Here is a 26,561-nt window from a genome sequence, read left to right as displayed (position 1 = left end):
TAGTATAATAAAAACTAATAATCTGTTTAGTTATGAGACACTTTGGAGGGATGTCGTATTTACTGTTACGATCCCACCCTGCTGAAAGGTAGCAAGGAACCTGTAATTAAGGAGGAAAAAAAAGGAAAAAAGAATGTCTTCATTGCTTTAAAGCAGCAAAGAAACAATGACAAGAATAAAGAAAGTAGGAGCAGTCTGACTGGGAACACAGGCAAGCCACTTGGGTTTTGCAGAGAGGTAGCACATGGGGAAAGAAAAAGTACTCATTATAAGTTGCCCTTTCCTGCCAAAATACCAAGCTGCCCTTTCAGTAGCAGTTGGAGACTTCCAGCTCACTTTAACCTGGTTTTTGTTGTGTAGTAAACTGTTCAATATTCCACAATTGGTTTATTTTAAGCGAGAGTGTGTTGAAAGTGGCTGTTGAATCGAAACAGCAACTGGGAACTGGGAGGCTAGGCAATAATAACCTTTCTTTTGTATCCCTCCTCTTTGCTGTCTTCAAAAAAACCAACACAAGCAAACATCTATATCATTGTGTGTGTGTTTCAACGTGAGGTTAGCTTGTTTTCCCATCTCTTTCCCCTTACTTTAAAAATACATTTCTAAAAGGTGGTTACATCTTCCATATCCAATTAATAAAAAAGGGGAAAAAAAAACAGGAGAGAGAAAAAATAAGGAAAAAAAAAACCCTAAAAGAAATTGAAATGCACTCAAAAAGCCATGAAGCACCTCAGGGAATACATTATCAGTAGACTAATGTGTTGAAAGCACTTTCTCCATTTGGTTGTCTTGCTTCATGAAGTGCCATAGACATCCAGTGCATTCTGATAGTGCACTGCTTATATCTGCCTGAGGAAGAGAAGTGACTGGGAGAGGCAGAGGGCAGTCTCAAGAGATTGGAGCAGCCAAGCCCACTTGATGGGAAAACACGTAAACCAGCAAATTACCACTAGGCATAAAGTGCTGCAGTGAAAATGACCCCAAATCCTTTGGACTTGTCATTTCTCTGCTAACAAAATGTGTCAGGAAACTCCTCCACAGGTTTCTTATCTCTTGAAAATACCTGATGTAAGTGGCAGGCATTTCTAAGGGGGAGTCTGAAAAGTCTGAAATTATAGCTGTGCTGATTGGAGTGCTGACATGATTGTAGGGTTGGGTTGGATTTCTTCTTCACCATTTTTTTTATTTCAGAAAATGAGGTAATTACATACAAAACTTATTTCAGATGCTATCACTGAGGTCATGAAGTCAAGCTTAAAAAATTGAGAAGGATGCACCTTGTTTCATTCTCATCTCCCACTACATGGTACTCTGTGAGTTACTGCACTGAAACAGGTGTTTTTACCTCTTTGAACTGTTTATAGTGACAATATGAGAAGTGGGGGGGGGGTGTGTGATTGTTTGTTTTTATTTGGTTTTAAATTGTTTTGAACAATTTTGCCACCTGCTAAGGGTACTCTCCTAACTACCAATCAGGAGCAAATATACAGTGACAGGAAGGAAGATTTCCTTTAGTGCGTGGAATCACTTGAGACAACTTTGATCTTAAATAACTCTAACTGACTTAAGTAACATAAAGCACAGCTTCCACTGACTGCTTTCCAAATTGTCTCTGAGGTGGTGGAGTCACCATCACTGGAGGAGTTTAGGAAGAGATGTGGTGCTTGGTGCCATGGTTTAGTTGATTAGATGGTGTTGGATGATAGGTTGGACTCGATGGTCTCAAAGGTCTTTTCCAACCTGATCTGGTCTGGTCTGGTCTATTCCTATTCTATTCTATTCTATTCTGATAGTATTTCAGTTTAGGAATCCTATAAAAGTTACTGTTCACGAAAGAAAATATTAAGTAGTTTTCTTGAGTTAATTTGGGAGCTTGCTGGCAAAGAATGAATGAAAAATAGGTTTGCTGGGGACTGCAGCTGCCTTAAACATCAGATACTTTTTGCTTTTCTGGATTTGTCCTGGTTCTTAAACACAAATACCTATGGAGTTTGCCAATAAGTGAAGTAGATGTCCCCAAAAATGCAGTGTTCTTCATATAATCCTGAATTTCATCAGGGTTATTTCACCCTGGGGAAAGAACAGTGTGAGATCATAGAATTAAACCCTATCATTAAACTAAGGGGAAGAAAAAGAAGTAAGCTGCTTTAATGTCACACTTGTGTGTGCATTTATAGGTACATACACATGCAGATATGCACATAGAAAATAAGATTTCGTATGTGTTAAGGAGAAATATAATAAATCTATATCAGATAATAATGTATAAACCCCCTTTTTTGTTGCTCTGTTTCTTTCTGAAATCAAACCTCTGGTCCTTTGCTGTATGACGTAATGTCTCAGGAGGTATTTGTTGCATAGATTTGATAGATATAAAATGGTATAGCCACTTTAATATTTGATGCAGGTACTCAGTTTTTCATTCCCCAATTTTGCTTTTTATGAGGCAATTATCAGGCATGCCTGAGTAGTCTGTCCAGAGAGCACTTTATGAATAAAGTGTCCATAGAGGGATCCTAAATTCTGTTTTGATAGGAGATCTCCTGTGATAGGAACAGTAGTCACTAGTTTCTAGATACAGAGAATGAAGAAAAGACTTTTGGAAAGGAGGCAACCAGGCAGTTAGAGAATGCCTGTTCATCTCACCTGTGACTACTTAATGGTTCAGTATCGTAAAATACAACATAAAACACAATAGCAGAAGAACCTGATGCCCATTAAATCCTTACACTTACTTCCAGTTGTATTAGCAGACAGATGATGTGAGGTCAATGCAGATACACAATTTAGCTCTTTAACATGATAAATTCCAGGTGTATTCGTGAGACTGTCAAATGACATTCAAAAAGCAAACTTTATTTCCATTTCAAGTTACTGGTAGCTAATCTACTATGCTTCCAGCATGAAAAATGGAAACCACAGAGAAGATCAGAAAAAAAAAAAGTATTTTTGTAGCCCATGGTGTCAGTAATACACTGACCAGTTAAATAACAGGATAAAGTGATTTATTTAGGTGGGGGCTGGTCTTTTCTCCCAGGCAACCAGTACTGGAACGAGAGGACACAGTCTTAAGCTGCACCAGGGGAGGTTTAGACTGGATAATAGAAAGAAATTCTTCATAGAGAGAGTGATTGCCCATTGGAATGGGCTGCCTGGGGAGGTGGTGGAGTCACCATCATTGGAGGTGTTTAGGAGGAGACTTGATGGGGTGCTTGGTGCCATGGTTTAATTGATCAGATGGTGTTGGATGATGGGTTGGATGCGATGATCTTGAAGATCTCTTCCAACCTGGTCTGGTCTGGTCTGGTCTGGTCTGGTCTATTCTATTCTATTCTATTCTATTCTATTCTATTCTATTCTATTCTATTCTATTCTGTTGTTTTTCGTTAGATTTAATTGTTTAGAGGTGGTTTTGAATATGTGCAACTAGTCTGTGTGGAGGTGATTTATTTGCATGTTTCATAGGTCTTCTGTTGGTACAGAGTCCCAATAAAAAAGCAGAGTGGAGCAGTATATGTCCAGATTTCAGAGATGTTTGTGAGTCTGTGGGTGAATGATCATGCAAGCTTACAGCAGTTTCCTCCAGGGAAAACTCTCTTACCTACCTAGCAGAAAATATTGTTTTCACTGTGGTTATTTCCTGAGGTGATTTTTGTAAGGTAATAAAGGGATGAAAACCTTGCTATGGCATGTCAGCATGCTGCGGCTTCTCACATAATTCAGCTGATTTAACATTGGCAGAGGAGTTTTAGCAGTTCTTTTCTGGTATCTGACAGCCAAAGAATAAGACTTCTCATGCTGTAGCTACTTCTCTCTCTTTTAGTAAAAATAAAATCTGTCCAGTTTTAATTAAGTGATCTCATAGAAATGTTAGGTGTTTGTTCCTAGATCCTCTCCAGCCAAACTTCCTCTGTAGTCCATACACAGGAGAAAATGTCTTTAAGATTTGAAGACAATCAACCAGTCCTCCCAACTTCTTAAGTACTTCTATCCCATTGACTAGATACAGAATGTAGAGATCTCAAGAGGGTAATTAAATCTCCTTGAATTAAGTACCTACCTCTCCCACTTCTAATAGGAAGAAGGTACTTTAGCATAATTGCTTACAGATAGGAAGAGTCACCCTGACATGACAGGCAGGAGCAATCCGTACTGCTCAGCCTGCAGACCTGGTACCATCGGTCTCACCACTGGTCAGAAGTGCCTGGAGACAGAGTGGGGCTGAGGCTTCTCTCCTTCATCCAGAGACTGTTCTTTTTACTATCCATTGAGCCACACCAGTGCTGTTTAGCAGGAGGCAATCCAGTAAGATTTATCCAGTAGGAGTACTGCTGGAGGTACAGCAGATACATTCTTAACTCCTGCAGCCTGAGTACTGTATGTCCCATATCATGAGTGGGTACTCTGCTATGTCACCTACTGTGACCAAAGCAAACACTTCATGAGATGCTTTCACATCATAGATTTTTCTCCACTGTTTTGGAGTGGCTTCTTAATTTGTGACATGATTTTTACTGCAGAGCATTGCTTTGGGGAAGGCAGGCTGATGCAGAGAATATTTGCTGGCAAAGAATATTGTTGGCTTATGGTTTTGGTTTTATTTTCTTTTTTATAAGCAATGGCCATGCTGAATAAAGGGTGTAAATGAAAATGCTTCTTGTATTCCATGTCCATTTTGCCTTCCTGTTCATTGTGGCTTCTGCTTTCCCTTCCCAGGTGCAGATTATAGAAAATAACATTCTAAAAGGGTCTTGACAAGCTGTGTTTTAAACAGATTGTTTTTAAAGTTGTTTGCCTAATGAGATAGTCAGTGTACTTCCCCTGACTTTTTAGCAAAGTATGCCTGCACCTTAATTAAGCTAGCTCCTCTTGGTGCAGCAGCATGGAGATTAGCACATTGATGTACCAAACTGTAGCCATAAATAGCATTTTCATCTCAAAATGTAATGAGCAGGAGTCAGGAGAATGCAGAATGCAATTTGAATAAAAGAAGAATAGTCTGTAGGTTTGGATAGCAACTCGAACTCGCTAAGGCTTGCAGATGATTCCAGCAGTAAATTAAGTTTCCATTTACATAGCTGGATAGGTTGCTGACCAAACCTTAGCTTAAAGAAGTTGTCACTGTCTGACCTCTATTTAGTCTTCTGGTCCAAAACCCACTTCCCATTAGCTTTGTAAGTCCATAGAACAAATCACAACAGATCGCAGCTTATGCATTTTGTGCTTACAGGGTTGGGGATTGTTTTAAACCCTAGAGTCAGTCACAGAAACTTCCCACTCCTAGTTATAATTCCATTCATTCTTTACAATGCAGTGACTTCAAAGGCAGTTTCCATCAGCAAGTAACAAACATAATCAACTTGCTGCATTACTGGTCTGTGTAGCCCAACTGACCATGATGTTTTTATTTGATCAGAACTGCAACTCTGAAGTGTTTTGGATTTGAACAGAGCAGAAACTTTTAGCTCCAGAAATATTAACCCTTTCAGCTTAAAAAAAGCCTTCTGCATATAGATGTCTTCTATCCCAAGTATTAGAAGACAAGAAAGGTCAGTACTAATAATGGGATTATTGTCAGCACCACCACTCCTTTGATCAGTCTGTTATCATCTTCTCAGCAGTTCTTTGTATTGTTTTTCTCTGTTGCTGAGTTTACTGCTGTCATTTCACTTCCACTTCCCACAGAGCATGGGTGAGTCTACCAGTACCAAAGACCATTTTCATATATGAATACTTACATAATAAAAATTAATAATCTGTAGATGGCCATACTTGATGTAAGATGCATAATGTACTTGTTCACTGGAAAGACAATGCAAGAAGGGACATGGCTACAGGATAAACTTTTCGTTAGCCTAAACCAGAAGAAAGAATAGAGTAGAATTTGTCACTAAGGGTGGGCTTGGGAAGTATGTAGCACTGGTGGTAGGACTGGATGAGGTTTTCCTGGAAAGAGGGTAGGGCTGGATGAGGTTTTCCTGGAAAGAGGGTAGGGCTGGATGAGGTTTTTCTGGAAAGAGGGTAGGGCTGGATGAGGTTTTCCTGGAAAGAGGGTAGGGCTGGATGAGGTTTTCCTGGAAAGAGGGTAGGGCTGGATGAGTTTCTTCTGGAAAGGTGGTAGGGCTGCATGAGCTTTTTCTGGAAAGGGGGTAGGGCTGGATGAGATTCTCTCAACTGGGGAGCAGTAGGGGTGAAAAGAAATAATTTAGACATACGCTGGTGGTGACAGAGAAAAGAAAAGGGTTGCTTGACTGCATTTTGAAGATAAAATGATTGGCTGAGAATGGCAAGAAAGTCCAAGTGTTTAATGCTCTTTTGGATATAAATTTATACAAAAGGTCTGTTTTAAACAGATGATTGTCACCGTTTATAAGACCAGACAGGGGACTAGTCATATATTAACACAAAGAGTTTTAAATTGACGTATCCTCTTTCATTCCAGCTGTGTCCTAATTGCATTACTCATAAGCCACAAAAGATTAAACTTCTGTGCTAAATCCATTTGCTGAGTGCAGAAATTTTCTAGGTGAAATAAAACAATAGTGAAGTAGAAATGGTAAATTTGGAGTTGCTGGATAAAAACTGTCTGTAGCTGTTACTTCATTTCATTACTTGGTTTTCTTTCAGTCATGACCAGCTTAAAGTTAATTCTTTTGCAGTATTATTGTATGTGTTAGCACCCACTTAATGACTGCTAAGAACACTTCCTACTCATAGTGAAAGAGTAATTACATATTTGATGTAGGAATTGCTGCCTTCATTCATCTTTGGGATTTTTTTCCTTCTTGGGCTTTGAACTTAGCGCTCACTGCAGCCTGTGCTGTATGAATAGGCACAGAATTCTTCAGGTATTTTATTGCCTTGTTCAGTTCTAAATTCTCCAAATAACACATCATTCTGATGTGTATTACTATTTTAAGTGTTGTTATTATAATAATGTCAGGTTTATACAGCTAATTCCCCCATTATGACAATATATTGTAATGTAACCACATAAGTTTTACTCACTCTCCATCATCTGGTTTTGTTGCAGCTTGACACATGCATTTCAATTGCTGTAAATTACAGCTTTTGTGTTCTTCTGCTCCTGCCACTGTCTTCATGGTTCATTATACCTTCACTGAATAATTTTTCTCTGGCTTTTTAGCTTTAACTAGAGTGGTACACTAATTTTCTGAGCCTGTGTGTGTGCAGGGAAGATAATATCCCTGAGTGATAACTAAAACTCCACCAGAGTAATGAGAGAAGGCCTTATGGAACAAAAACCTCAATTTGTTTTACTTATTCCAGTATTTTAAGTGTCAATGTCATAAGGATGATTCCTGCTTTGATGCTGTGTTTTATTTTGGAAACTTAGAGAATTTGAAAAGATGAAATACTATTATTTGCATTTATTAGCTTATAACAGCATATTTTCCTCTGGACTGCAAGATCTATTGACACATCAAAAAATCTACACTTGACTAAGCAATCTCTTTTACTACTGAAATGCAATTAGGCAGCCAGTTGCTGTTCTGGAATCTATAGACACAGATGCACTTCCAATGCAAGATCTTAAAAACATTTCTGGACCTTTATGTGCCATGTGGCAAGTCTCACTCACACAGAAATATGTCATTTTTAAATGGATTGAAAAACATTATTATCAAAGATGATCTTTATCCCAATATAATAGAGTGAAATTCAATAAGGGTTCATAGTTTTCTCATAGGCAAGTCTGAAATGCAGATTAAAGCAAAGGTCATCTTAAATTTAACTTGCAGTATCATCAGTGCTTGCCATAGTCATTCTTAATGCCAAGAAATTGGTATTTATGAGGTGTTGGGGAGAATTCTGTGGGTTCTTCATTATTCAAAGCTCTTGCTGTTTAATGATTGCAAGGTCCTATCCAAGGCAACCAAAAATACACCATCTATGACTGCCATGTCAATGTAACATTATTGTGGTCAAAATTCTACCTGTTCTACCCCTTGGCCTGCCCTTCAGCTATGGTCCCACAGATGCACAGCACTCTATACTTGTGTGACCCTCTTGCTCATCAATTGAACATTCATTTTCAGAAATACCAGAAGGTTCTTGAGAAAACCCCAAATGTACAAGGACTTCTGCTGGGTGTTTCATAATGAATTCATAGCTGTGAGGTGAAATTGGAAATAAGTAGAAGGGACTGCATTCTTCAGAAGGAACTAAATACAAGACTTTTCAAGCTCAGCAGCTTGTTAAGGAAAAGAAGGTTAAGGAGAGTCCAATCTTCCCTACGTACAGCAATGCAGAATCTTTATTGCCAAAGAGTTTCTCATTGAAAACCAGCTCAGAGTATAACTGAATGCAGTGCTAGAGAGTCTGTGATTAATCTGAATGCAGAGTACTGTGAGCCCCATTGTGTTAAAGGAGGAGGGATCAGGTGTATCTTGCAAAATATGAGGACATGACCTTTAAATGTAAAAGTACTACTAAGTAATTTTGTAGTGTTTCAACGAAACTGTTACTTATACAGATGAGTGATAAAGCTTTCAACAGAAACAGGTACTGATAATCTAAGGTTTTTATACAAGTGAAAGTTGGTGGTTGGTAGTTTTGGGGGTTTTTGTGGTCTTTTATTTGTAAGTTTAGCAATTGTGTTAGTATCTGGTTCATTGTCATGTGAATTTAAAGTCTCAGCATATTCATAATATTTCCTATTCTGTCAGCCAAAGTATTTCAGTAATGTAATACCAGGTGATTTTATTGTTTTGGTTTTGGAATAGAATAGAATAGAATTAACCAGGTTGGAAGAGACCTTTGAGATCATCGAGTCCAACCTATCGTCCAACACCATCTGATCAACTAAACCATGGCACCAACCACCCCATCCAGTCTCTTCCTAAACACCTCCAGTGATGGTGACTCCACCACCTCCCTGGGCAGCACATTCCAATGGCCAATCTCTCTTTCTGTGAAGAATTTTTTCCTAACCTCCAGCCTAAACCTCTCCTGGTGCAGCTTGAGACTGTGTCCTCTTGTTCTGGTGCTGGTTGCATGGCAGGAGAGACCAACTTCCACCTGGCTACAAACTCCCTTTAGGTAGTTGTAGACAGCAATAAGGTCTCCCCTGAGCCTTCTGTTCTCCAGGCTAAGCAACCCCAGCTCCCTCAATCTCTCCTCACAGGGCTGTGCTCCAAACCCCTCCCCAGCTTTGTTGCCCTTCTCTGGACACCTTCCAGCAGCTCAACATCTTTCCTGAACTGAGGGGCCCAGAACTGGGCACAGTACTCAAGGTGTGGCCTGACCAGTGCGGAGTACAGGGGCAGAATGATCTCCCTGCTCCTGCTGGCCACACTGTTCCTGATACCGGCCAGGATGAGCTTAGTCACAAATGGTTTATCTGGTACTGTCAGCCAAATTGTCTCAGAAATATTGTTCTTATTTCCTGTGAGCTCCAAGAGAATAAAAGTGTGTGATTCTTTTAGACAGGAGAAAGTGGAATGGGACACAATGCCACAAAGACTAGATGTTCCTGTACTTTTATTTTTGATCCACTCAAACTAAGCAAACTTGAGTTGGTGGCAGGGTGGTGGAAGATGTAATACCTGTAAAGACTCTAGAAAGCCTCTTTAGTTTCATTGCCTCAGGTGAGGGCATTTGTCTGTGCCACTGGCGAGTGGCCAGTTTATTGAACCTTGCCAGCAGGATCTCATTTAGATCAATATGCTGTGGTATAAGTATTAAATGTATTTTTAAAATCACTAGCTACATTTCTACGGGGCATTAGGTTCTGTCAAGAGGGTAAATTGTCTCATGTGTTAGATATAATTGTGTAAAATACCCCATTTCTTCTGCCATTTTACTACCCTCTTTGTCTTATTAAATGCCAAAGTGTGAACTGCAAATGCTATTACCTCTACCAAAGTGAGAAGTCCAGAAATAATGCAAACCTTGGCAAACTGTGAACTCTTCATGGGCAAGGTCAGAAGCCAGGTGATAGATTGAGAGCATAGCAACAAACAACATTTAATAGCAGCCTTAAACTAACTGCCTCTTGTTCTGTTTCAGCCGAGTCAGAGAGAAAAGACCAGGCTGGCAAGAGGGACCTAAAAGGCAAAGTGCCGTGTGACTGAGTTAAGAAGCAACTCAGAAGCTGAGAATAGGACTTTTTAAGTGGAAGGAAAAGGAGGAAACTAATGAGCTCCAACAACTGTACCATATACAGAGAAAACTGATGATAATATAAATTCTGCCATGAGATATTTTTCTTCCAATATCTGCTAATGGTGCAAGTTAAAACCTTAGATGGGAATCAAAATTGTAGATATCTCAATTGAAACCTTAAACTGCATTTGTAGTAATGGTTTGCCGTTCCCTTCCCAAGGAAGGCTGAGGAGAATTCTGAATTGGAGCATAACTGCTAATAAAATCTCTTTAGAATTGGGTAATTACATGAGAAAGTGAACTGAGTGGAATCCGGGTGGTGTGGATAAGATGATTTGCAACAAGCCACAAGGGTCACAATAGCTCTCTCCTGTGAATGAGGAAAACCTGACTAACAAGAGGTTTCTACTCACAGGTCTTCTTCATAGAGAAGTGGTCCCATCACAGGCAGTGATGCATTACAATGCTGTTGGCAGTAACTGAAGTTTTAAGCCTAATGACAGAGTAGAAGGGGGGGGAAAAAGAGAATTAAAATCTGGCAGGCTGGAAAAGCTGTGAGATTAATGATTACCCTTCCCTTGAGGAAGAGATGTATTGGTCATGAGTGACTCATTCCTCTGTGTGATGTAAAATTCAGTCTAGTGTGGGAAGCCTGCCGTCTCCCAGGAGCTTAAATCTGAGGGATGTTGCCAAATCCATCTAGCCAAGTGACAATTAACTGGGACTGCTCATTCATGCGAGCATGACCAATTTCCACGTGACTCTAAGCAGATCGAAAGTGACTGTGGGACTCTTGGAAGAAGGCTGAGGGGGTCAGAGCTGTTGTAATGGGTTAGTCAGTCCTCCTGGTCATGTAGGAAAAAACATGTCCTACAATGCTGGTATGCAGAAGTAGTGTCACCAAAGAGGGCTTTGGCTTCTTTGACAATACCCTGAGCTTGCAGGAAAATACAGGGTGAAATGGAACTGCTTAACCTGAAGACTAATGTTTCCACTTAAAGCTGCACAAAGAGCAGGCAGATTCTTTGATTGTGTGATGGATCACAGGAGAAGTAATGGACTTGAACTGCAATTAGAAAGAGTCTGTCTTGATATAAGGAGACCTTCCAATGCTAAGTAAAGCTGTGCTTGCTGATGGATTTACTTGTAAGGCATTGAGAGTGCCATCATGACCAGGGCTGTACAAATGGGTTGGGCAGGCAGCTTTGATCTCTTGAGTTGCTTTTCAGCCATACATTAAATCTTTTATCATGGAATGAAAATATTCATATCAGTGCTTGCAACTGCATTCAGGAAGGCTAGGGTAAGACAAACTATGGCTGCAGTTAGATTAAAGGTTTTCCCCCATTTCTGTGGCATGAATACCATCTGCTAGACAATGTATTGTCTACATGTTATGTTGTAAGGACATTATTAGTGAAAACCTATGGCAGTGACCACCATCTACTAGATAATGTACTGTATAAAATTTATGTTATAAGGAAATTATTAGTGCAAAGTAAAATCAAAATTTGAGTTACCTACATCATTTAATTCTGTTGTGATATCAGAAAGTATGAAATCTGATCTTTTAAAGCAGGAGAGACATACAGATCAGTTTTTAACAATTTAATCATCTGGTTTCTGCTGGAAGAGTGACATGAGGTTGCTTATTCTGCAGTAATAACTAGTGGACTGAGGGGCTAAGAGCTGTAAACCTCTTAATCAACCATCTACACCAGATAATCAAGCATCTGATTGATTATTTGCATGTAGATAATTATTCCCATTGAAACTTCTGCTTGTTAAATACCAATGTCATTATCTTAAGTGGTGTGTCACTCAAACACTGGGTACATGCAGGACATGCTCCTTTTCAGACTGGATTTTTCCTTCATGATTTTAACTCCCTTATTAGCTGCTATGAATTACCAAAATCATAACATACTTTCCAAATGACAGAAATACTGTCTTGGTTTTACTCTAGATGCATATTGTCTTGTTTGTCATCAGCTAAGTTTCCTACCAAGCACAAATACTACAATGTGTCACATAAACAGCAGTCTTGCCTACTACTACATTTTACCCTTGTAAACTATCAACTGAAAAAACATTTTCTACCTCCAAAAACAAAAATCCTCTGACTAGATCAATACCATTCCCTCATCATATCTGGAACAATTGTTTGATTAGATTATTTTCCTCTTCAACACAGTTTGTGTGTTCAGCCATTTCTCATGGGTGTTTTACAGACAGATGTGTATTACTGCCATGTTTGGTGAAGGAGAGCGATCCAGGGTTTTCACTGTGCTCTGGCTTCAAAATCTAGTTATGTTCTGTGCTTTAACCTCATTCCTCTGACAAGTGCAGGTATCTTGAAGCTCTTTTGATCTAGGGACGTCTTGAAAACGTTACTGCTTCTTTTGCATTGTCTACTGAACCAATCATTATGACCTGCTACTCCTACTCTGTTCTCAACCTTAGATGTTATTTTAGTGAGTTCTCAAACTAAAGTATAATAGCTCAAGATAGGATTTTAACTTCACTGACATAGTGAGGTTTGGAAGCTTAGTATCCCGCAATGAGTCAATCATAGTCTGTGGAAATGAATTGTAGATTTCCAGTGCCAGCCACTATCTTCTGGTTATTAAACTTGCTTCTTTTTTGTGTCTTTCTTTTACCAGTGAGAGTCTGGAAAGTTTAGAATTTCTTTTATTTAATATTTAAACTAAGCCCTTATCACTGTCTGGTACAGGGAGAGGATACAACAAGAGCTAAGTAAAATATTAGTGGACAATAGGGTGAAATTTCAACAACGCTTTCCTTGATCATTGAGAATTCAGAGCAAAACAACAAAATATGTATTTTGGAGGCCTCTGATAGCTTCTGGAGTCCTTTATGTCACCAGAACAAGAGGACACAGTCTCAAGCTGTGCCAGGGTAAGTTTAGGCTTCAGGTGAGGAGAAAGATCTTCACAGAAAGAGTGATTGGGCATTGGAATGTGCTGCCCAGGGAGGTGGTGGAGTCACCATCCCTGGAGGTGTTCAAGAGGGGATTGGATATGGCACTTGGTGCCATGGTTTAGTCATGAGGTGTTGGGTGACAGGTTGGACTTGATGATTTCTGAGGCCTTTTCCAACCTTATTGATTCTATTCCCAGATATGGAAGATACATTAGGTTTATATTTAAAGTATTTTCAATACAAGTAACTCAGAATACATAATTTTGAAAAGGCTAGCTAGGATTATCTGAAGTGGTTACATTTCAGATGGAAGTCCTTGATATTTTCTGCATTGATAGCTGCTAGGTGTGCTGCATCTTTACCCAGGAATCTATGTATGTTGTCTTAACAAGAGGTAAAATGGATTTGACTGCTTATGAAGAAGTCAGACGGATTTCCATTGCAAATTGTTTTTCTTTGGTGGATAGTGAAATTGTTTTAAATTGCAAATGAAAGAGGTGCTCAGGAGGAATTTATTTCCCTGTTTTGTGAGTAGATGTTTTACTGATGATTACCTATACCAGCTTTTTTACTCTTAGTGTGATTGATACTGCACTAATCATGCTCCAATGAGCAACTACTTTTATGATGTAAACCATAATTATCCAGTTGCTTCATTATCTGAAGCAATGCTCCTTGTATCTCCTTCTGGTTTCTCTTTTTTTTCTTTCCCCCCAAGTCCTGTTGTTCACAGTCTTTTCAGTAAATCTTCTGTGGAGAGACCTGTGTTTTTCACTTTCAGATGGGACAGTAAGAGCGTTTTCAGACACTTTCCAGTTGTTACATTTGCCTCCTCAGTAATATGCCTGTTGCTGCTGGTGTTTTAATTACGAAGATTCACAAGTATCTTCTTTTAAAAAGCACAGTAGCAATATCATCATTGAGCTAATGTCCAAACATGGGGAATAGCTGTTGAATATTTTAGGATTCAATGAAGTCATTAATCTGGGTGGTTGGGGTTTTTTTAATTTAAGTAAAAGTAATTGCAGCCCTGTTACTGGAACATTGCAGACTAGGTTTTGTGCTTTTGTCCTTAGAACTCCCACTGTGCTCTCATGTCATAGGCACAACTCTGGTAGTTCTTTGTAATACCCATCCCTTACTTCTGTGTGGGTGGTGTTCAATGCATCACTGAATCCTGTTGAGAGAGGAAGGAAATAAAAATGCCACAAATGCCCAGGGAGGTGGTGGAGTCACCATCAGTGGAGGTGTTTAGGAAGAGACTGGATGGGGTGCTTGATGCCATGGTTTAGTTGATTAGATGCTGTTGGGTGATAGGTTGGACTTGATGATCTCAAAGGTCTTTTCCAACCTGGTTAATTCTATTCTATTCTATTCTATTCTATTCTATTCTAAATTAAAGAAGTTTAGCATGCAGATTTGCAGTCATAGTTCAGATAGCCATTTGTCCTTCAGTGGTGCTCCTACGTGCCATAAACTCATAATAACCCTCACCATGCAACTCTTTTATTTCCATGCATCACTTCCAGAGTTCTCTTAGGGCTCACTTGTATCCAACAGATCTGGGTTTGGGGGGAGCCTTCCCGCATCTTACTAGCCACCCTTTGTTTTCTCAAATATCTGCATGTATGGGAGCTCAGTGAAACATGCAAGCTCTCAAGAGAGAGTCTGTAATGTTTATTATATAAGTTGAAACAGACCATCTTGCTTCTCACTTTTGTTCTCATCTAGAAAACATAGCGAGAATGATTCAGCCTACAGGAATCTATAGGAATAGACTAAACCAGAGGTCCTGTTTATGCTTATGCATTATTCAGTGTCGTATCAAGCCTCTATATAAATGCTCATATGTTCTGTTTTTTCTCTTTTTCCTTCAAGGAACTTGATGCTGACTTCATTCAGGCTGAATGCATTTGCAATTGAATGCATCTGGGTCTTAAGAAAAATTGAGATGGGCAACGAAATACTAGAAATCATGGCAGTAATCCCAGTCTTTCTGTCCTTTAAACCATTTAGCTTGTAAAATGTGATCAACAGAGAATGGCATCATCCCTGGTGGGTCAGGAAGCAGACAGAAATGTGCATTAAATAGGTCCCATGCTCCCATATTTTCCAGAACACATTGCCAGATCCCTTTGCATGTTGTAGTTTATGTGGATTTTTCAGCCTAAACTCTAAAATCTGCTGCAGCTTGTAAAACCAGCATCAAGAGTTCCTACATCCAGTCTATAGGCCATTATATATGTATTTGAATGTATGCACCAGTCTATGATTTTTGTATGAACTCTTGCATGCTTCTGTCAGTTTTCCTCTGATCCCCTGCCTTTCTCAGTGCACGTGTGCTGGTGGGTAGCAACATTTCACAACCTTACCACATTGAGCAAACAAAAGGTAAAAGTAGGGAAGGATATTCTTCTGGATTGCTGCTTTTCTGGCATGAGGACTGTTAACTAAAATGAAATTTAAATCAAAAGAGAAAGTTGCATACCTGAGGCCAAAGCCAGCTCATCTGCTCACTCTACTGAAGAGTGATGCGTTTTCACGATCTTATTTGTTTCTCCTGCTGAGCAGGTACAGCAGTCACTGTGAAAACTATCCATCTGTGGTGGCAACATCCAGTGCACAAAATTAACTGACCTCTCTGCCCAATATTCTATGTGGCCAGCTAAATTTTTGGAACATATCTGGTCAGATATGTTTATACCCTTACCACAATCAATCATGCTTCAGACCATTCTTCTGTGGTAACTTCTGCTTAAAGCATTCTTCCGTTGTTGCTCTCATATCACCATCACTTTGCCTGCTTACTAGTTAGGTGCAACATTCTGCAGAGACCTTATTTTTTATGCCTTCCTCTTTCCACTTTTAGATGGTCACCAATTTCTAAACTACTTTCTCTACAGTTTTCTTAGATTATTTTTTTTCCTGATGTTCATTCATGGAGGTTGAATCAGAATAGAATTTCACCTCTGAGCATGAAGTGGAAGCTTTCATAATGCTTCCTATTTCTTTCCCTTCAGAGCAGAATTTGTTTACTGGCTTCTTGTTTTGTCTCCTTTTGTGCCATTCCTGATTTTTTGTATTGCTCTGGATAAACACATCTTTCTAAATCATGTTCTCAGAGTGCCTGCCTTTCTTTAGTGTTTTATTTTAGTGAAGTGTGGATTCGTTTTATTTTAAGGTCCTACTTCCCCTAACGTTTCCTCTTAACTTACATTGAAGAAAGGAGGAAACTAAAGCTGATGTATGTGCAAGAAGAGAGGGTGGAGGTGTTCTTCTGACATTTTTGCTTCAGGATACATTTGAAAACCAAATGAAATTGCTTGCCAGCATGTTCTTGACAATGAGAATTATCCTTTGATGGCAAAACTGTAGGATGTCAGTAGCAGAGACTTGCTCAGTATTTGCATGAAGAATGCAGAGAGGTTACCACTGCAGCAAACAGTCTGCTTTTAAAGTCTGAAAACCATAGTGCCACTCACATCTCTGCATATAGTTGTTTAAAGAGGGTGTTGTAAACACTGGAGGAATTCAGTGGTGGTTTTTCTTTTCTTCTTTTCCTCTAATGAGATTGAAGCATGAATTTGGGGCTTGCAGGGCTGTGCAATGGATTTCTAGGTGACAATGTCTTCAATTTAAAGACGTCTTTTACTCATCTACAAAAACAGTTGTGAAAAGTTAACATAAGAAAGAAAAAAAACTCCAAAACATCCTGGCCATTAAGTATTTGTCATGGATACACAGGGCAGATTTACTAGATTTGCACAGATGCTTTCAGGGCTTATGCTGACAATAAAGAAGAACATTCTTGTCCTACCAATGATAGGAGTGGGTTTGTTCCACATAATTCTCCTTGCCTTGGACACTTGTTTGCAGAAAGCTGACAGTTTTTATTTAGGTGGAGTCAATGACCTGCAGAGCTAAATACAGGCTCTTCATACCTCAGGTGTCTCAGAATTTTTCTCTTTGCATTTAACCCAGGGTTATTATTGAATGTTTTAAGAAAGAAATTGCTTGAACAACTATCAAAGCTGATTTTGCACACTTGTATCTAAGGTGCAAAACCAAGAGTAGAGTAAGGGATGCTTCAAAGGCTATCCCAGCCCAATTGTCTGTCTTTTCCTTAAGGAAAGGAATCTGCTTAAAGTTTGGTGACTTTGATGGATGGCAGTAGGTTGTTCTAAATTACTGATGTCGTTAAATTATGTATGTAGTAGCTACTGATCAGGAAAAAAAAAATCCTAACGACAGTGTTATAAAATTCAGAAATAATTTGGCATTTATTCTCCTTTCCTCCCTTCTGAGCAGCAGAATGAACCACACAGTGGCTGCAGAAGTGTCTCATTATTACACGAGCTTGTCAAAGATTTCAGCCCCTTTACTTCAGGAGCTTTTCTTGGGTTTTTACACGCCTCATTTGGAGTGTCTGATCTATGTCTCTAAAATCCAGTGTTTTGAGTTGATATTTTCTGGTCTAATGACTGACTATTAATCTATTTCTTTATTCCTTTTTGTAGATTAAAAAAATCAACAGGAATTTTCCCGTAAACCAGCAGGTAAGAAAAATGGAGGTTGCTTAATTTCTAACTCTCATTTCAACTGTATTTAATTGTGTGGTAACTCTGCATGATTCTAGCTCGGGAATTCTCAAGAGGTTTTTGTTTAGAGTACCCTGCTGCCTCAAAATAGTGGTTTTGGGGTGTTTTTTTCCTCAAGTCAACGGGGAAATTGGGGTGTTTGGTCAAAGCATTACCTATATAATATATACGTGTGTGTGTGTGTGTGTGTGTATGTCTATATAAAAAGGTTTTTCCTCCTGATGCTTCTTACCCATTTCACTGTAAAAGGAGGAATATCCTTTTGAGAATTAGCCTGTATCCATCAGTGCTCTGAAATGCTAAAGATATGTAAAATCTATTGTCTCAATGAAGTCATAAAATAATACTATTTGTGCAAGTTTATGGAGCAGGCTGGTAGCAGTATCTGGAACAAACTTGAATCATCTGCATATTCATCCATTCCCAGGCTCATTACTGAAGGCACTGCAATCTCTTTACAAAAGAGAGTAAGGTTCCTTGAATAGAGATGGTTTCTTGCATCATGAGCACAGTGGCTGCTCTGCTCTACAGCTGCGCATCAGGTGATTGGATCGATGGGATGAAGAGATAGAGCTGTGTGTCTTGAGAAATCTCTTCTTTCCACAATTTTTTAATTGTTTTACTCTTTTAAAGAATCAGGCTTGCAGGTTCTTAGATTAGAATGAGATGGAGAGTTTCCATCTCCACAGCTGTGTTTAAATCAGTTTTAAAACATCGTAACTTAATGAACTGGTGCCAGACTAATGCAAGAAGCTGGGGTAAAATTGTGCATCTCGGGTTCTGCAGCACTCAGCTGTCATCCATCCCAATATTTTGCAGGCATATGTGTGGTCTTGCTGACATTCACAAACACATGGATATCCCCATTTGTCTTGTTTTTGATATAATTTAATAAAAACCATGTGCAGCTGCACACCAGCTCTGTAAAACCACCTCATATTCCAGCTTAATAGGCTGCTGTTCAGCTTGATTAAGGTTACACAATTAGAACAGTCTCCTATAAAATCATCTCTAAACATTGAGCTCAGTGAGTGTTTTAATAAAAGCTCACTTCTAAGTGCTGTATAAAGGTGAGTACACTCAAATGTCACAGTGACTGGCTTGACTGCCACTCAAGCCAGGATCCTGTTTTGCTGCAGATGTGTTGCATCTCTATTACACTGAAAAAGGTGAATTGCATTACTCAGGTGGATTGATAAAACATCTGCTGTAGTGCTCAACAGCTGTGTGAAGCACAAAACATTGCCATCATTTTGTTGTCATGTTTTCAGTTGTAGAACAATAACTTCCAAGATGACTTTGCTATTGGAAGAACATTTTTAAAGTGGAATGATTAAACAGCATTCTACTGAACGGTGGCATGTCCTCAAAATCAAGCCATAGAATCATAGAATTGTTTTGGTTGGAAAAGACCTCTGAGATCATCCAGTCCAACTATCATCCTAACGCCACTATGGCCACTAAACCATGTCCTGAAGTGCCATGTCCGCACATTTATTGAATGCTTCCAGGGAAGTGACACCACCTCCCTGGCCAGACTGTTCCAATGCCTGACCACTCTTACAGGAAAGAAATTTTGCCTCATATCCAACCTAAACATCCCTTGGTGCAATTTCAGGCCATTTCCTCTCATCTCATCACTTGATACTAGAGATCCCTACCCCATTTCAGCCTTCTTTCAGGGAGTTGTAGAGAGCAATGAGGTGGTCTCTCAATTTCCTCTTCTCCAGACTATAAACAACCCCAGTTCCCTCAGCTGTTCCTCACCAGACCTGTTCTGCAGACCCTTCATCAGCTTTGTTGCCCTCCTCTGGACACACTCCAGCAACTCAATGTCTTTTGTGTAGTGAAGAGCCCTAAATTGAACCCAGTCGTTACTCTGGAAGTACATTGAGAGTGTTTCTGTTCACTCTCCTTAGGTATATTTTGTTTTCTTCTGGTTTATTATTATTAAATTAGAAATATTTCTGATTTTTCTTTCTGATTTTACATGGCTGTTGAATTGATTGTTTTTTCAGTATGCCATTACTGTAGCTCCTCAGAGTAGCCATTCTGCATCTCTTGACTGACAGTTATTGAACTCTCAGTCCCATGGTACATCTGCTCTTTCACCATCTGCTGTCACAGTCAGGATTTGATCAGGTTTATTTTGAGGGAAAATCTCTAGAATGAAGCTTCTATTGTTAAATGTTTATAGAAACGCACAGGGGGAGCTGAGTTCTTGCTGTTAAATTAAGCAGAAGTGCACAACAGGGTGTAAATTATGCTCTGCTAATTCCCCACGTTGTATTGTCAGCCATCTATGGCACTGGGTATGGACTACTCTGTAACATAAACCCCTGACAGGCTTATGTTGCTTATTAAGCTTCCTGAGCTTTCTGAAAAACAAAAGGAATATCTATCTGAATAGGTTTGGTTCACATGAAATACTTCTCACTGGGCAGTTCCTTTTACTGTTTTTAGATGTTTCTGAAACACTTTCTGTTATAAAATCTATGCTTTCTGTGGCCAGTAAAATGCTTGTCTTTTGCACTGTAGTCCAGTGTAGCTTTTGAACTCCAGGACATCAAAAAAGTTTTAGGACCGTAGACTGTTAGAGGAAATTATGTAGACAGATTGCTTCCTGAAGATTACCTGATGAGCTGGATAACATTCATGTTGTGAGACACTCAATGCAGTTATTGGACTGCATTGCTTTTATCCTAGGGCTGCATACCCTATAGCTCACAAGAGCATGGAAGTAATTTGGACACCTGCTGGAAGTTTAGATGACAGGATAGAGTGATTGGATCAAGTTCTTACTTAAATCTCAAACTATAAGTCTCAAGCTGTGTATCAAATAATGTCTGCATGTCCAACAAATTCAATTTTGCCTCAAGTGTAGAAGTCATCCTCATTTACATATTTTTCTCATTTATCTTCTCATTTTTTTTTTCCCCTAATACTAATTTATTAGTATAAAATTTTATCTCCTGCCCAAGTAGGGGGCAACAAAAGGAGGAGGACAGGAAGAAAATCTGAGTGAACTTGTTTAGAAATAGATCTCTTGAATGCATATGTTCTGTACCTTTCTGTTCCTGAAAAGTGGTGAGGAAGAGAGGAAATGAGGAAAGGAGAGAAATTGAATTCACATATTCACAAAAGATAGAGATCATAACTTTTTTTACAGTCATACTTTCAGTACAGGGGGAAACCTCTCCTTGAAGCAGGAATATCCATAGCTTACTAGATTCAAATTTGTTCTGCCTGACCATTTTGGAACTTCCACGGGAGGCCGAGGCTGGAAATAAAAACCTCACAATGCTTTATTGTAATGTCTCTTTTATTGCATCAGGTTGAGCATAAAAGTTCCCAAGAACAACATTAATTTTGGTAGATTAGAGTAGAGGTGTTAAGGAAGCCTATACACACATTATTCCCTGGGGAATTGTATAATCTAAATAAATTAATTGGAATCAATGAAGCATACACTCTAACTGTAGATCTTCCATTGAAGGAGCACATGGGACACAAAAAGCTTAGACAAAGTATTTTTAATTACAGTTTATGTGTAGAGGAGAGGTGAATAAGCATCTTGGGTTTTATCATTCACTTAATTTATTGTCTTTGTAGATCATAGAATCAATAAGGTTGGAATAGACCTCAAAGATCATCAAGTCCAACCTGTCAACCAACACCTCATGTCTACTAAACCATGGCACCAAGTGCCACGTCCATTCCCCTCTTGAACAACTCCAGGGATGGTGACTCCACCACCTCCCTGGGCAGCACATTCCAATGCCTAACAACTCTTTCTGTGAAGAACTTTCTCCTCACCTCGAGACTAAACTACCCCTGGTGCAGCTTGAGACTGTGTCCTCTTGTTCTGGTGCTGGTTTCCTGGGAGAAGAGACCAACCCCCTCCTGGCAACAATCACCCTTCAGGTAGCTGTAGACAGCAACAAGGTCTCCCCTGAGCCTCCTCTTCTCCAGGCTAAACAACCCCAGCTCCCTCAGCCTCTCCTCACAGTTTGTGCTCAAGACCAGCCTTGTTGCCCTTCTCTGGACACATTCAAGTCTCTCAATGTCCTTCTTAAATTGGGGGCCCCAGAACTGGACACAGTACTCAAGGTGTGGCCTAACCAGTGCTGAGTACAGGGGCAGAATGTCTTCCCTGCTTCTGCTGGCCATGCTATTTCTGATGCAGGCCAGGATGCCATTGGCCTTCTTAGCCACCTGGGCACACTGCTGGCTCATGTTCAACCAGCTGTCAATCAGATGATTGGTGCTTCTTATCATACCTTGTGAAAGGAAAAATATTTAGTGTCTGGATCTTCTAATAACAGTGGACCATGAATGGTTATTGATCTTTTCCCTTCCATCACAGTAATAGTCCATGGTACTGGTGATACAGCATCTGCTACCTGAATTTTAGAAAATAGTTGACATGTAAAATGCTACAAAGCAATTGAAAATTTGAGTTATCTACAAATGAAGGAGAAACCAACCAAACAAACACAAACCAAACCAAAAACCCCCCATGAAGTGCTAATCACTGAAAATGTCTGAAGGAAAAGCGACAATAAATTGATCAAAAAATGTTTTAAAATGTTGTTAATGGCAAATACAGAAACATCTCTTAGAAATTCATGACAGGAGGATATTTTTTTTGTCCTTTAAGCAGTTACATTTCCTGGTAGGGAGATGGTGTTTTGTGAGCTCTGTCTGTTAAACATTAAGCACATGAGAGAATGTTTGCTTTCAATCTTGGGAATCAAAACAGATCAAGTCCTTCCTATTTTATGCCACAGGAAATAGACATCTCACAGTGGCAAACAGACAAACTATACTCAGGAACCGACAACTGAAAGAAATATTTATTTAATAAGAATAATTTTCCTTGTTAGACTGTCTCTTGGTGATGATGGGTGTAGAACCAGAAGCAGCCCACTTCTGCTTGTGATGAATGGTTCTGAAAGAAGCCCTGTTGCTGGAGACCTTCAAAATCAGATTCAGTGTGGCCCTGGGTAGCCTGATCTAGTTAGAGGTGTCTCTGCTGACTTGTACAAGGTGACCTTGGAGGGTCCCTTCCAACCAAATGCTATCTGTGAATCTATGAATCTGTGGTGCATGCAGGTCTGGAGAGACAAAAGTATCTGAAGCAGCAAATAGGCAATGCTGTGGCCAGGAGCTACTGTGGCCAGGAACTTCTGGCCAAGGTCTACACAGACATCTGGCTTTGTTCTCTAAACCAAGTGGCTATATGCTGGCCCTGGTGGTGTCTTAAATGCCGAGTGCCTAGAGTCATTGGAGCCAACTGCCATGCTCAGAGTACCCCCAAATTCCAGCAGGATCAAGATACAGCATTGTGCAGTTTCTAGCTGCTTTCTTTAGATATCCAGCCAGAAGTCATGCTGCTTCCCATTATTTGTTTAACAGCCTACTGTTATGGTACTTGCTTACTAGAAGTAATAGTCACTCATCACTCCAACCTACTGCTCCCAGGAGCCTGCTGTAATGGTGGTAGGTGAAATAATATGGCAGCCTCTCCTTCCCTCCTGCTGGAGGAGCCTGCCATGCAAAAGCAGCCCCAGACAGTGGGAGAGAATGCAAAAAGGATCCAGGCCTCTGAGACGATGCACAAAGGCCTTGAAGGAAAAACACTTTCTGTGGGAGGAGTGGCTTCTGGCTGTGTTAATTATGAGTTTACATCCATCAGTTCTTTCGTAACGTTCCTAGGGGTCACTGTCCACACTTCTCAGGGCTTTAGTATTCCATCAGGATCTCTTGTCCAGCCTCACAGTACACAAGGCAATGTAATTCTAGCCTCAATTTATTCAAATATTTTTGGAGATTTTATTTATACTTACTATTTTGGGCCTATGCAAGTACTAAATGCATTCTCCAAGAGCCCTTAGAAAGCCTTAAGAACACTTCAGGCTTGCAGAAGTCTTTTGATAATCAGGACAGAAAATAATTGTTTCTCAATATAAATAGCAAAAGAGTTTTTTTTTTCCCAAACATTAATAGCTGTTTTCATCAGTTTGTAAGTATTGCCATTTAAATCACAGAATGGAAAGTAAAAATCTGGCTCCCTAATAGTTGTCCCCTGGTATCCATGAGTAGCATTATTCCTTAGAATGTTGATGTTAGTTTCATCAGAAGTTGAAGTATTTAACTATAGCATTTTAAGTCTTTTGAATACTTACCTATATGTTTGCATTGCTCATTTTGTGACCAGTTCAGACTTCAATCTCACACATGTATAAAAACATTTCTAAGTCAGGTCTTGTGAAGTCATTGTAACCAAAAAGGAGGTTTCTGTCACACGTCTTTATTTTGCTGTGGAAGCAGCAATATCAGAGACTTAAAAGGCAGCTTTAAGTATGCACTGAGTATTTGCAGATTTCCTCTGGCTTTACACTTGGAAGTATAAGCATCTAACTCTATAGAAATGTAATTTTAATGTTATGCAAGTTCAAAACATCTCTTGCTAAAATGAATTTCAAGCAAGTGTACCCTGTTAGCCATCGTCTGTATTTTCTGTGTGCACAGTTGTTGGGGATTTTTCTTCTTCTGTTGTTACCTTTTCCTTCAGATAGAGCTCAGCAAGCAGAAATATATCAGGCTCTCAGGATGTTAGCAAAGCAGCAACCTGAGTAGCATGGTCTTTCAGAGACAGCCAGGTAGCCTAAATTGCACTAGTCCTGTCCAATTTCTCTTTGCCAGTACTTGTAAGAGATAAAAAAAAAGGCAATCAAAATAGTATCTGGAACCAGTCATTGAAATCTAATTGAAAACTTCTCCTGGGGCAAATTAGGAATGATAATAGATGATCTTAAGTGCTTTACTCACACTAGTACATGAGAAAGATGAGTATGTCAGCTGTTTGGTGGCATTATCAAAAGTCTGAAGGACACTGTCTAGTGTCTTGTGATATGTTGATTTTTTTCCTTCATTCAGCACACTTCAGGAGTCTAACCTGAGGTGACACAGATGAATGTGATGCATTGTTCATCAGAGAGGAGAAGGCATGCCCTCCAGCTCGATTATCTGAAATAGTTGTTTGGTCTGTTTATATTTTAGAGCCTGAAAAATGTGTTATATTTATGTTGTGTACATTTATAATGGGGGAAAGTCATTAATCAAAAGATAAGTCCTAAGCATAGTCAAGCTACTAGGCTCTAAAACAGATGATGTTTACTTTCCTGCCACCTGAGTGGTGAGCTTTCTGTATTGCACTGTTATCTGTTTAAACCCTCAAAAGCCCAGAAATTTTATCTTGGATTAAAATTTACAGCCACCCTTGTGCTGGCTCATAAATTCAGTAGGGCAAAAATGAGATTTGAATATGACCATATATCAAAAATTTTCCCAGTTACAAAAATCAGACTCCTCCTGGTTGTAGTTACACAACAGCAAAAGGAGGGGGGAGTGATGACAGCGTGATATACAGGAGTTTTTTTCAGTCAGGATGTGTATAAGACCTGCTCATTATCAAAGAGTTTGCTGAAAAATGCTCTGCTGAGAGTGTCAGAGGAGGCCTGAAGCTTCTCAGGTCAGCTGTCAAATGCCTGTGATGGCAGGAGAACTGTCTGCTCAGTGATAAACCTGGCAGCCAAATGAACCTCTTCAAGTGATGTGCTAAATTGCTCCGAAGGTGACTTGTGTGGCAGGTAAACATAAGTCTCTGCAAGAAGAAAGGAGGCTCGTTCAAGTGAGGAAGGCAGATTGCTCCAGATAACACAACATGTATTTTCTCACCATCCAGATACTATACCTACAAAAGCAGGAAAATGCTCAACCCATCCCATGTAAAGTGTAAGCATCCCTTGTACAGTTTGGGGTGTTTACCATAGCTAGCTACCCTAGTTAATGATTATTTATTTTTTACCTACCCAGTCAATATCCTTCAAGCCAGGGCTAGCATGAGCCAATTCTGCACTCATTCCTTCCTAGTAAGTTTACACACACTCCTCAAATTAAACACATTTGTGCCTGATACTGCAGTTTGCATCCAAACCTCTTTGTACAAACAGCTGCATAAGGTCTTTTGTGGAGAAGGTCTTAACACAGGCCTGCTGTGCTTTCTAAATGCTAATCACCTCTATTAAAATGAGCAAATTTAAATTGTAATTAATTTTAAATGCATGTAATTCTTCATCGACTTAAATAATTTAAGGGAGGCAAAAACCCTCCGACTTTGGGTGTTGACATTTTGACAAAGGCACACAGTTGCCCAATTAATGTTTAAATTGTCTTTGTCATTACAAGAATTTATATCAATGAGCAGATACTTAGAAGTCTTAAATAAATCAAATTACTGCTTTGGAATAAACTGTAGCTATTAACATGTTACACTGCACGAGAAACTGAGCAGATGAGAAGGCTCTGAGAAACCTGGAGAAGCCAAGCACAGCTGTGCTATAGCCATCACTTGTCCAATCTGTGAAGGGAATGAAGGCACAGAGCAGTCAGCGTGGTCCTGATTGCTAGAAAGGGCTCTTAAACCTCATTGGGCTAAGGTTTCTCATAGGAACATATTAGATGTAAAGTAGAATAGAATAGAAGAGAAGAGAAAATAGAATAGAATAGAATAGACCAGGTTGGAAAAGACCTTCAAGATCATCACATCCGACCTATCACCCAACACCATCTTATCAACTGAACCATGGCACCAAGTGCCTCATCCAGTCTCTTCTTAAACACCTCCAGTGACAGTGACTCCACCACCTCCCAATGGCCAATCTCTCTTTCTGTGAAGAACTTCTTCCTAACATCCAGCCTAAACCTCCCCTGGCACAGTTTGAGACTGTGTCCTCTTGTTCTGGTGCTGGTTGCCTGGGAGAAGATACCAACCCCCACCTGGCTACAACCTCCCTTCAGGTAGTTGTAGACAGCAATAAGGTCTCC

General features: G+C 39.6%; 1 protein-coding gene across 7 annotated transcripts in view; it reads left to right on the top strand.

Annotated features, from left to right (window-relative positions):
* The window catches only part of SNTG1 (syntrophin gamma 1), a 265,420-nt gene that overhangs the window by 194,715 nt on the left and 44,144 nt on the right, over positions 1-26,561 (top strand). For all 7 annotated transcript variants that reach the window (XM_054179618.1, XM_054179614.1, XM_054179617.1 and 4 more), the window contains one exon: positions 17,589-17,627. In XM_054179618.1, coding sequence (XP_054035593.1) covers positions 17,589-17,627 — 39 coding nt within the window. The remainder of the gene's footprint in view (positions 1-17,588; positions 17,628-26,561) is intronic.

The sequence above is a fragment of the Dryobates pubescens genome, chromosome 3, assembly GCF_014839835.1.
Source record: "Dryobates pubescens isolate bDryPub1 chromosome 3, bDryPub1.pri, whole genome shotgun sequence".
Lineage (NCBI taxonomy): Eukaryota > Metazoa > Chordata > Aves > Piciformes > Picidae > Dryobates > Dryobates pubescens.
Note: the sequence above shows the minus strand (reverse complement) of the source record. Positions and strands in the feature narration are given on the sequence as shown.